This window comes from Saxophila tyrrhenica (assembly GCF_035928015.1).
Source record: "Saxophila tyrrhenica strain CCFEE 5935 chromosome Unknown scaffold_12, whole genome shotgun sequence".
Classification (NCBI taxonomy): Eukaryota; Fungi; Ascomycota; class Dothideomycetes; order Mycosphaerellales; family Extremaceae; genus Saxophila; species Saxophila tyrrhenica.
In genome coordinates, this window is record NW_027041744.1 from 209662 (window position 1) to 221088 (window position 11427).

Consider the following 11427-nt stretch of genomic DNA (forward strand, 5'->3'; position numbering starts at 1 on the left):
CAGTGTCAGCATCTAAAAGGTGGCATCACAAGCAGCACCACGCCCAAAGTGACTGAGATTCTTTTGTATGCATTTCACGTCCCACAGGCTCCAGGATTCGGGTCAATGCGAAACCAGAAACCATCATAGTTCTGCTCTCCGCCAAGAGTACATCCCATAGTATCCACGATGTTCTTGAATCCAGCCATACAGCTATCGTACGAAATCGTGTGCGTGTCGTCTCCGTCACCGTCGTGCTTGATCTCCCAGTCGATGTGGTTCCTGTACGGAAACTGATCCTCGAGAGGGCATTCGGCGTAGCAGTCCTGTTCGCAGGTGTACTGATCTACACCTTCTTCGTCGATGCAGCTGTGGTTGCAATCAAGCTCGCACCCGAGCGTGGCTTTCTGGTATGCCCTGTGCGCACGTAAAGAGAACTCGTCAGCAGATGTTCTAGAAAATGAATCATAAAGGCCGTAAAAGGGCGTTCTGCGCCTAATTGGGACGGTCGAGGGTTAGAGACGAATCCTCTAGCCGATAGACAAGCACAGAACCGCTCGGATGGTCGCAAACGCTCTGGCTCATCGGCCGTAAGACCTGTCTCTAACCCTCGGGTGTGGATGAGGCAAGGGGTTCTGGCCACATAACACTCACCACTCGCTGCAATCCTCCCACCCGCTCCCCGGCTTGACAATAGAGCCGCTGACCAGCTGACAGTGCGTGTCGATGTCGTTGATGACTTCCTGGTGAAGGTCGCGATTTTTATCGCCAGAATATCGTCCAGGATTGTTGTGAAGATCCTGTGCAGTGGAGGTGAAACACGTCAGCATTCTGGCCTCTCTGCAAAGCGGAGGAGGCGGTTCTGGCGACTATAACCTAGAAGAAGAGGGAGACGAATGCTTGCAACTTGGAATGACCGTCAAGAGGCCGTTTCCGCACCCAGAGTCACTTACCGAGAATTCGAAGTCCGACGTTCCCGCAAAGAAGGCGGGGGTGGTGTAGCAGCCCAAGCCGGTGACGACTGCTACGAGACCAACAAGTGGCAAGATAATGCTGTTCAAGCCCATGGCGGGGTTGAGTCGGCCTGGGTGAGATCGGTGCTCGAGTGTGTGTATTGCAGGTGTGCAAGTCCGGGCAAGGGAATGTGTGCGTCTTGCTTGATACGATGGTGCTTGAGGTTAGGGATTAAAGCGATGATGAGTCCAGATGTTTTATACACTCTGGTCCTGAACTTTTACGCCAACTCATCCTTCGAGTTTTGCTGTGTAGGGTATCCAGATATAGGAGGGACCAAGCGTCCGCATTGCTGTGTGACAAGGACGAGAATAACTTACTGCGCCCGTCGGCGTGGCCTGAAGATCACTATCTTTGGCTATACAGCCACATGTCAACAGCAATAGCTGAGGTCCGGAGATTGCAATGAAAGTGCCAAGTGATCCTCTGTATACAACGTGTCAGGGCAAGGGCCCTATTCGAGCGACAGTAGGGAAGAAGAAGACCATACTTGCTTACGTTCACGGGCTTGCTCAGCCTTGCTTACCAAAGCCTCGACTTTCGGGCGTCTTATTGCCCCCCCGATAGCGGCAATACCGTGCCATGCTAGAACCACCCACCGTTCGACATCTGCTTAGGTTGACTGTGAAGTTGCTTCCAAGCCGCGGTCGCTGACGATTCTCGTGCGCATCGGGCCGGTAGATCTAGACTATTTCCCGTGATGCGCTTTTACCCAGTACCAGTCTAGAGCTTCTCCCATCCCTCCTCGCATCTCCTACGACATTGCTTTCTTTTGTCCGACTTCGTGTGTCCGTCATCAACATCTCGCTCAGTCGACAAGCCGAAGCGTGAGTCTGCATGTCAGGACACGATGCTTGAGATAGGATGGGCTTCTCAACTCCCGGCAGCCCTTCGGCACTCAACCTGAAGCAAACGTGATGAAACGCTCCTTATACTTCTCACACGCAATCTTAGAACGACTGTATAAGTCAACGGTAACAGATCGCTTCTTCCTCTCAACAAATCCATTTCGCGTTTCTTGCTTTCCTTCATTTCATCCTTTCAGTCACTCGCTCTTTTCGTTTCCAACATGCAGTTGCAGACGCTCTTTGGATTGGCGCTTACGCTGGCGTGCGCCCATGCCACACTTGACCCGGCCTTGTCCAACTCCAAAGGCAGATGTCCAAAGGTTTACAACTGGTAAGAAGAGTTGAATGAGAGACACCGGCACAAGTGGCTACGTGCATTGCTAACCCAACTCCAGTGAGCCTGCGAAGGTCTCCACCGCCATCCAAGCTGCCGAGTGCTCCCACAACACGAGAACATCTACCACCCAGACCTTTGCTGTCTTTGAAGTCGACCACCAGTATGACAGCTCACACGGCGCACCCTACGGCACCTGTTCGGCCTACACGTGCAAGGCACCAAACACGCCACGCCAGATGAAGGACTGCAAAGACCACTGGACCTTCTTCTGTAAGTAAAGGTAGTGTGCAGAAGACGTCTCCGAGACACCTGCTGACGGCCATCACCTTAGGGGTCAAGGACCATGGCAAGGAGAGGGGTGTCGGAACCGGGTGCATTCGTTCTCCGGACGACGGCAAATGTGGATGCGAGAGCAGCGATGGGGTCTTTCACGCAGGAAGCAACAGCTGTACCTAAGGCTAGCACGAAGATGCCGTTGCAAGGATGGTTGACAAATGGCAAAGGATGTTGGTTCTCCGCGAAGGACTTCGGGGTTGCTAGGCACGCCGCCAGAACATGAAGTTGGGTCCGTCCAAACATTCGAACACCACATTGAATTGCTCTTGTCTCTCATCGAACTAAGGCCAGTCGAGCCTCCCATTGAGACCAGAGCACATGGAGCCATGTCAGGAGCCACCAAGGCAAAGGTGTCGCTACTGCTGGAGTGTTTTCATATATGTCTGCGTTCTGGGGATACTGCTGGCAGAGCTTGGCTTGAGTAGGCTACGGTAAGGAGTTGCTTGCTGGTAGCCGCGTATGCCTGCTGTGACTCGTACTGCGTTCTTGACTGTCGAAGGTCGATGGTCTTGCGAGAATGAAGAACACTCGTGGCCTCACTGCGCCCGCAAATGTATCTATTCCTTTGTATGAATATCTCTCAGCAGTGAAGAGAGTAACACTCCGGTTGCCGCCAAGCTAAATGCCTTCACCCATCTGCAGGTCTACAGGACATTCTTCTCTTGACACCGGTATGTCCGTCCTTTAGCAGAGGTACAGCGCTCGAGTACCGATGATCAGTGGCAAACGTCAATGGACCCTCTCGGCGCATCTAACGCTCTCGGAGACAACATCATCCTCCGCAGAGTAGCGTGAGTAGATACTAATGCATGTGCTGCGCTCACATACCTGCGTCAAATACATAAATTTGAGCATAAGTATTGTGGTCTGAGTGAGCACTTTGTCTCCCTTCTTCTCTAGCGGTACCACTTCTACAAGGTGTACCGAGACTCAGCAAGCTCCACTAAGCTACATAGAAGTCGACATGTCTTCCGACTCGCCCAAGATTCTCCTCACGGGAGCAACAGGCTACGTATAAGTTCGCCTTCAACTCAGCTTCATCCACAACGCTGACTTTCAACACAGGTGGAACTATCCTGACACATCTGCTGAAGTCGGACAACCCAGCCCTGAAGAACGCAATCATCACATGCCTCGTCCGCGGCGAGCAACGCATCTCGCAGCTCGAGAAGGCATACGGCTCCCGCGTCAAAGCGGAGCTCTACCAGGACCTCGACGATGTCGAAAGGACGATTGAAGTCACGAGCCAGCATGACTACGTGATCAATACGACTTTGGGTTTCCACCCCGAGAGCGCTGCTGCTCTGGTCAAAGGGTTAGCGAAACGGAAGCAGTCCACTGGCAAGGATACGTTCATGATCCATACGTCCGGCACATCGAATCTGGCGGACCAGCCAATCACTGGCAAACTTCTCGAAGACCGTGTCTTCGACGACGCCAAAGACGACATCTATGGCTACGAAAAGGAGCGGGAGAAGGGCCAGCTCTATCTTCAGCGCAACAGCGAGCTTGGTGTTGTTGATGCAGGCATTGAAACTGGTGTGAAAGTGCTGGTCATTATGAGTCCCACTATCTACGGCAGAGGCTCTGGCATCGGGAATACGAGTTCGATTCAGGTCCCAGCATATGTCAAGACAACGTTAGCCAGTGGTCAGGGTGTCGTTGTGGGTGAAGGCAAAGGGATCTGGGACAACGTTCATGTCGAGGATTTAGTATGCTCCCATGCTCTGTGACAGGTTTCGAATGTTGTGCTAATCATACTTCAAGGCTGGACTGTACGAGCTGGTCCTCCTCAACCAGATCCAAGCCAACGGCTCCGACCTACCCACCGGAAAGAAAGCAATCATCTTCTCCGGCAACGGCAGGCATACCTGGGGCGAGCTGGCTGCAGGCGTAGCCCAAGCTGCATACCAGGCTGGCCAGATCAAGACCGCTGAAGTCAAATCGGTGACCATTGAGGAAGCAGCCAACTTGTGGCCTGCGCCCTGGAACGAACCTTTGAGAGTCGAATTGGGTCTGTCGAGCAACTCGCGGACGGAAAGTACCGTTGGCAGACAGCTGGGCTGGAAGCCTTCGAGAAGCGCGGAGGCGTGGAAGGATGGGTTCACGGAGGAGGTGAAGGCTGCTTTGGAGCAGAAATGATGGATTTGCATGTAGAGACGCCGGCGGCATTGGCAGCTTCCGTATGTGAAGTGCGCAAAGCATGCCACGCAATGAATTTGGACCTGGATGTTGAGCTGCTGTTACGCCGCGAAGCCGACAGTCCGAGTGAGGCTCAAAGTGCATGTGAGGTTGACTGAGCCCTAAACCTGCAGCGAGGCGATGGTTCTGAGGCCACACTGCTTCCATCAATAGGATATGGACGCAGTTCGCTTGATGCTTGTGTCAGGCACGGTCTAGACCGTCTTTCGGTCCTCATGCGACAGTCGGAAGAGGCGTTGCGCCACGAAGCCATCATCGGGTATTGTAGCATCCGAGTAATGTGGCTGCCGAAGGCATAAACTCTCGTAGCGTTGTTGTCCTTGTGCATTGAAACGAAGCATAATATAGACGAGTGCCCACCGTGAACGCTTCGTCGTCGAACAACACCACAGTGTGAGGCGCCCAAGGCTTTCCCTCCGAGTAAGTTGCGGCGCCGCACCGGTCAAACTTTCCAATTGCGTGAGCAGTCGAAGCGAACATTCGAAAGCTATGGTCAACACGATCCAAGTCCTCAGGAGGGAGATGATCGGCATCGCAGACATCAGCTCGTCTCAACTGATATGAAAAGGTAGAGTCCTCTTAGCTCCCACGTGTCGAAGCGAGTTTGGCTCGTTTTCTGAGAGCCAGGCCCCATATGTGGACGAGCCTTTTGCGCAGCACTTGTTAGACATGGAATACCTGCAACAGCGCCCCAAAGATGTGCGCATGTCTCTGCAAGTATGGAGGAGAGCTGAAGCCGACACGACGAGCTGGAGGACTCATGTGTGCGCTGGTCGTCCGTGTATTAAATGGTAGACTGGTTCCGACTGCTGTGCCATAAGCATTCGCCTGAGGCAATTTTAAACAATCGGACCTGCTGAATCGCCTCGCCTCGCCCCATTACTCGACGACCATCTCCAACAATAGCGATGTGCTGCAGGAAAGCTCCTCGACATCCGGCCTGCCGTCACGCAGCCCACGGTACAGCACAGCAGCCAGCGCGCCTTGATCGATGCCAGGAATCGGAGAAAGCCGGAGCACTCTGTCCAACAGTACCGTGGGAATATTTCGATATCGAGAGAGAGCACTGTGATCGTTGCATTATCCAGAGCGAACTCTTGGGGCAGCAGCAGGGCCTTGACCCAGGTGTCGTATCCCAACGCATGGGTGTCGGATATGCCGAGCTGCGTGATGCGAATCCTGGCAAGCTGCCTTGACTTGAAAGAGCATAACGATCTTGGAAGCCACCGGTCGGGCATGGGCGACCTCCAACTATTCCTCAGTCGGATAGGACGCTCTTCGAACCACAGGACTTCCGGGTGACGACATCTCATCGTCCGAGCCCACCTCGAAATCACGCATCATCGCCTCGTGGTCCTCGGCAACACTGAGTCCACCGTAGCGAGCGTCTTGAGCTCCATCGGTTCCAGTCGCGACCGAGTGATCTGCTCCATGGACTAGCCATTTCGGATTGGCGGCAAACCATCGGTCGGTCGATTCCAGACTACGCCCCCGAGTCTCAACAACAACTGCGTGGTGTCAGCATGGGCCAGGTTCACAGGCTTGGTCATTGAGATGTACATACGATAGTAGACCAGTGGCACGAATGTAGCATTCAGTATGGCATAGATGAGATACAGACCCCACTTCAAGTGATGTATTCCTGGTGGAGTGGTTTGTACCACGACCTACGGAGAGGGCTATGAGCAGCAAATTACTGTGTGCCGTACACAACTACTCACATAATTGAATAACCTGCAAACAGAAGCGCAAAGGGTTAGCGGATATCTTAGACATGGTAGGGTTTTGCCCATGGGTTCGGTACCAGTCCATTGATGTTGAAAGCGCAGCGCCCTTCGTCCTGAACTTCAGCGAGTTCACCTGTGTAACATTAGCATTGGCTGCCAGCTGACATCTGCTTCGTGATAGGCTTACTTCTGCGGGATAGAGCCAAGGGATTGATATCCAGCCTGATGCGAAGGTGGTAAAGTAAAGCCAGATGAAGACAGTTGCCACGATGCCAGGTGCATGACTGTCCGGTGATACTTGGCCTACGCCAACACCAATTGACACACCTAGGAAGGCAATCGCCATAATGCCTGCAGTGAGCATCAACAGAGGCCGCCGACCAACCTTTTCCACGAACAGTATTGATGCTGAGGTAGCCAGCCAGAAGCTGACTGCGTTGGCAGCGGCCACGAGACGTGCTGTGAGCTGCGGAAGACCAACAGATCGATGAAGCACGACGGGCAAGTAATAGGCCAGTACGTCTGTTGAGCGTCAGTGGACTGAACATTTCTAAGTAAAGATCATTACGACTCACTTATGCCGGAAAGCTGCTGGGCCTGTTGTGATCGTCAGTTGGAGCACAGCACAAGGGTCTGGTCGATTACAAGCTTACCACTTGCAGCATCATGCCCAACAGTACCCGCCTTGTCGCTATGCCACCGCGCAGGAGTTGGCTCCAGGAGCCCTTTGTAGCCTGCTCGGCTTTCACCGAGCTTCGGATCTCCTCAAACTCGACTTCAGCGTCGCCATCATTGAGTTGGTGGAGCACAAGCCGTGCAGCTTCTTCCTTCCCCCGCGCAATGCTCCACCGAGGGCTTTCTGGTAGGATTGGTATCATTGACAGGATGATCAAACAGAAGATGAGCTGAATTCCAAGCGGGAATCTCCATTGAGCCTCGGTGACAACGCCGCTGAAGGCCAGAGTGATGAAGTTGGAGAGCACGAAGCCGAGCACGTTCACAGCCATCTCCTTCACAACTGCGGAACCCTTCGCACTCTGATGGGATGTTTCCACGTGCTACATGGAAATACTGTCAGTCGAGGTCCGTCGATAGAATACAGTTATGTGCCTACCCAAACTGGAGCAGTGGCGGTATTGCCACCGTTTCCGATACCAGCCACGAACCGGCCAAGGACCATGTCGTTCATGCTGTGCGCAGCAGTCTGCAGGATGATGCCAATAGTCATGACGATGGTAGAGATGATGAGCATCTTCTTCCTGCCGAGCTTTTCACCGACACCTGAGAGTCATAAGCAGGCGCTATCAGGGTCAAGCGAACGCACCTACCGAGTGTGATACTAGGTTGAATACATCAGCAAATGATGAACGCGGAAATGACAGTAGGTGCCGTGCAGAGCGTTGAAGTGCATAGTGGAAGTACGTCAGGACTTACATCGCTCCGAAAAAACAGCCTAGGTCTGGGTACCAAACAGGTCATTAGCAACCTCTAGCATCGCCATAGCTTTTACTTTATTCTCTCACCATAGACCGAAGTCACGAAGCCCTGCATCGCCGGCGATGGCTGGTTGAAGTATTCAAGAAAGTCTTCACCGACGATGATGCCCCCAAACACACCTGAATGCCGTGATTGAGCTTCAAGTCTCGTTCAACGTCCTAAGGTGTCATACCTTGCTCGTACCTGGACAAACGTTAGCATGTGGCTTAATACTAGGCCAGACTGACGGCATACCCAAACAACATCATAACGGTCCCAGCAGCCACCGAGATGGCCGTGTGCAACGAGTGAGCGGTCTTGAAGAACCGCCTCTCAGACCGCGCAACCTTGAAAGGCGATTGCTGGCTCTGGTCGACAGCATGGTCAAGGTGTTCGCCAGCATCCACTCCGTTGGCGGCGTCGTGGAGTTGCTTGTAAGACATCTCGAACAGAACAAGGATGAGGCTAATTTGCTTGCCGCGTTTACGGTGCTGCTATCATGGCCGCGCGAGTAATTCAGTTGTGTTGATGGGAGCTAGAAGCGAAGAGTGAATGAATGGGTTGCGTTGAAGTTGCGAACGCGACTTGATGGTAGTCGTCTTGGAGAGACACGCGTGAAGTTTGGAGATGAATCGCGCCAAGGCCAATGGAGCATGAACAGGCTAAGTCGGATGTCGCAGAGGTCTTCAGAGCCTCTACCTTAAAGCAAGCTATATACAACCAGCCGATATCTTAAGCGTACATGCCATGTTGATGGGCTCCAAAGTCCCTCCTATACCGCCTCGACCTCCCGCGCAGGCTTATCCAGCTTAGGCTTATCCCGACTCTTCGTATGCTCAGTCCCTCTGCTAGCATGATACGTACTCTCGCCCTGGAAGTTCGCGGTCCTCCTGAGCTTCGCTCGCTGTGCGATCCAATCATCCGCAGTCATTGCCTCTTCGCCGTCATCGGGATCAAGCAGGCTTTTCAACTTCACCTCCCCATTCGGCCGGCTGAAGTAGACAACAGAATGTCGAGGCGACTGCGCTTGTTCGCCGGGAGGACCTTGTAAGGGTGAGTGAATGTGTGGCTTTTGTTAAGATGGATGACTTACCAACAACACGGTGTACACCGCTATATAAGCGACCCCCGACAAGCTTCACAAGCGCATCTCCGAGATTGATGATGGCGCACCCAGGTTGCGGCTTCACGTACTTGTAGTCTTGTGACTCTGGGTTGATGACCTGTAGACCACCCAGTTGATTGAACAAAACTGTTACGCTTCCGAAGTCTAAGCACAGTCAGTCCTGCTCACCTGTGGAATGCCGGCAGAAATCACCTGTATGTTCACCCAAAGTAATGGTGTCTGCGCTCACAGGCGGGGCATGCGTAACCCTCGCCTGATCACCACCAACTCGATCCAGTCTGTGCAGATCGGGCAGTGTGTCTGGTGCCAGCCCCAGCTGCTCGCCTAGCGTTCTGAGGACCATCAGGACAACACGATGACACGATGCCATGAACTCTTCCAACTCTGCTCGTCTGCGCTTGATCGTCTCCGGATGCTCGAGCGGATGATCTTTGTACTGTCCGTTCCTCATCACATCGTCCTTGGAGATGTTGTAGAACTCGCTCTTGTCCGGCGTGCCCTTCGAGTCGACGTAATTACTTCCACTCATCTTGTACCCGAAGTAGCTCCCGGTGTTTCCCATCTCGTACTTCATCTTCTCGTCGGGATCTAGGTTGAAGGTTTGATTCGCAAGGTCGAACATGAAATCATAGTCCACGTGTGTGTTGCTAAGGTAGAAGAAGCCATAGCCTTTTGATGCCTCGTACACCTTCCGTGCCTCTTCTGGGTCGCCTTCCCGCAAACGGTCGAAGTCGACGGTGAATATATCTGCGGTAGGAACGTTTTCAGGGAAGGGCGGAATGCTCTCCCCGATTCTTGAAGGCATGATGGGAAGGGTAGAGCGACGCAAACGAAAGAATACACCTACTGATTGTGGAGTATGCGAGAGAACGAGGGCAGGTAGTAGTATAGAAAAGGCATTGAGGGGCAATGAGGAAGTACTTGAGCTTCTCCACCCCAGATTTCCTTCAGCATCAATGTGGGGTGTCGATCCGGAAATAAGATCGAACCTTGGATAGCTCTGGAATCAGAAGCAAAAGAGACTGGAAGAGGTCGAACTGTGGCCATCACATCTCCGGCTCAGGCCCAAGGTAGCCTTTCTTGAAAGCACCAGGAATCAACGCTGCAGCACGCATCACCTCACTGATGGCCCTCAAGTCGCCAGGCGTGCTTGAGCGATGCTCTTCCCAAGTCGTGATGATATGGTTCCGATACGTCTGCGAGATCTCGTCTGACTGCTCCATACAACCAATGCCAAGGCAGGTCCCGTACTCGCGGAAGGCAAGCCTGCGAGAAGTGGGCCTTTCGAGATAGCCCTGGTCAAATAGCTTATGTACTTGGCTATCGGCCTGCTTGGTGAGGTCGGCGAAGTAAGCTTCACGATCGGCTAACCAGTGGGAGGTCCACAGAGTCATGCCTAAGTCGAGGGTATCTGAGGAGACGAAGTGTTTGCCCTTGAGCTCGATGATCCTTTGGTAGTCTGAGATTTCTTCCTTTAGCACGGTAGGGTCATCAGACGCCGCTTGAAGCTTGCGGAACACGACTAGGCCATCGATCGGGTCGAGGTTGCCTTGCGAGTGCACCAGTGGTCTTGAACGATCCATGGCTATCTTCCAGACCATTCGTGGCCGTGCTCCTGCTCGATCGACGAAGAAGTGAAGATGGATTGCCTTCGCCAGAGCTACGGCTCGGTCGTTGTGTACCTTGTCGTTCGTGGCCTTTGAGAGTCTGTTGAGAGCGAACATCCAGAGCGTGAGATAATGATGGTACTGTCCGTCACCATCGCTCCCGCCTTCATCTTCTTTGCCAATCCGCAAGCCTCCTCCGACTGGATTGTCATTGCTGGCACCCGGCAGCCAGGCTTTGCCATCACGAGTGCGTCCGAGTACATTGTGTACAGTGTCTGCCAGAGACACCGCCCGCGTAATGTGGCCTGGATCCTGGCTCTCCTTCGCCAAGGTTATGAAGTTGAGTACGCCAAACGCATCAGTCCATAAGTATCGACCGCGATGCCCACCAGAGCACTCAGGAGGCGTCCATTGTTCGGCCTCTCCGGCAAGAGGGCCATAGACGGTTTCAGTTGCCTCCTTGAATTTGGCGAGCGTTGGCATGGCTGTCTTTGTGGTAGTTGTAAAAGGTCTGGGGGGAAGTCTGGTTCTCAAGAGTCTCATGAGCACTATTGGGGTAGCAGGTCAAAGATGTCGACAGAACAGGAGTCATCTCCCATCAGTCGCACACATGAGGTCTTCATTGCGTGTGATCGACATCAGAGAGCAGCTGTTGTTGGCAAGAGCCTGGACCCAGAAAAGAAATCTCACGTGATTGCACGAGCTCGAGTAGCATGATCATCGGCGGTCCGCTCTTTGAAGCAATCGCACCAAGGAATCCTGATGTTAGAGTGGA

The 11427-nt window shown here is 53.2% G+C and overlaps 6 protein-coding genes across 6 annotated transcripts; 2 read left to right on the forward strand and 4 right to left on the reverse strand.

Moving 5' to 3' along the window:
• Positions 1–74: 74 nt before the first annotated feature.
• Positions 75–1046, reverse strand: LTR77_007641 (uncharacterized protein; the record flags this gene model as incomplete). Its single annotated transcript, XM_064804878.1, has 3 exons — positions 75–396; positions 634–779; positions 933–1046. 3 exons carry the CDS (start codon positions 1044–1046, stop codon positions 75–77), a joined length of 582 nt encoding a protein of 193 aa, XP_064656720.1.
• Positions 1047–2062: 1016 nt separating this feature from the next.
• LTR77_007642 (uncharacterized protein) lies at positions 2063–2634 on the forward strand (the record flags this gene model as incomplete). Its single annotated transcript, XM_064804879.1, has 3 exons — positions 2063–2172; positions 2237–2448; positions 2510–2634. 3 exons carry the CDS (start codon positions 2063–2065, stop codon positions 2632–2634), a joined length of 447 nt encoding a protein of 148 aa, XP_064656721.1.
• Positions 2635–3246: 612 nt separating this feature from the next.
• Positions 3247–4656, forward strand: LTR77_007643 (uncharacterized protein; the record flags this gene model as incomplete). Its single annotated transcript, XM_064804880.1, has 3 exons — positions 3247–3305; positions 3500–4226; positions 4282–4656. 3 exons carry the CDS (start codon positions 3247–3249, stop codon positions 4654–4656), a joined length of 1161 nt encoding a protein of 386 aa, XP_064656722.1.
• A 1311-nt stretch (positions 4657–5967) lies between these two features.
• On the reverse strand, positions 5968–8362 carry LTR77_007644 (uncharacterized protein; the record flags this gene model as incomplete). Its single annotated transcript, XM_064804881.1, has 9 exons — positions 5968–6224; positions 6281–6383; positions 6631–6965; positions 7019–7040; positions 7097–7501; positions 7558–7724; positions 7967–8059; positions 8113–8123; positions 8175–8362. 9 exons carry the CDS (start codon positions 8360–8362, stop codon positions 5968–5970), a joined length of 1581 nt encoding a protein of 526 aa, XP_064656723.1.
• A 329-nt stretch (positions 8363–8691) lies between these two features.
• Positions 8692–9850, reverse strand: LTR77_007645 (uncharacterized protein; the record flags this gene model as incomplete). Its single annotated transcript, XM_064804882.1, has 3 exons — positions 8692–8963; positions 9013–9189; positions 9238–9850. The coding sequence occupies 3 exons, from the start codon at positions 9848–9850 to the stop codon at positions 8692–8694; spliced, it is 1062 nt and encodes a 353-aa protein (XP_064656724.1).
• A 241-nt stretch (positions 9851–10091) lies between these two features.
• LTR77_007646 (uncharacterized protein) lies at positions 10092–11135 on the reverse strand (the record flags this gene model as incomplete). Its single annotated transcript, XM_064804883.1, has 1 exon — positions 10092–11135. The coding sequence occupies one exon, from the start codon at positions 11133–11135 to the stop codon at positions 10092–10094; it is 1044 nt and encodes a 347-aa protein (XP_064656725.1).
• Between the last annotated feature and the right edge of the window lie 292 nt (positions 11136–11427).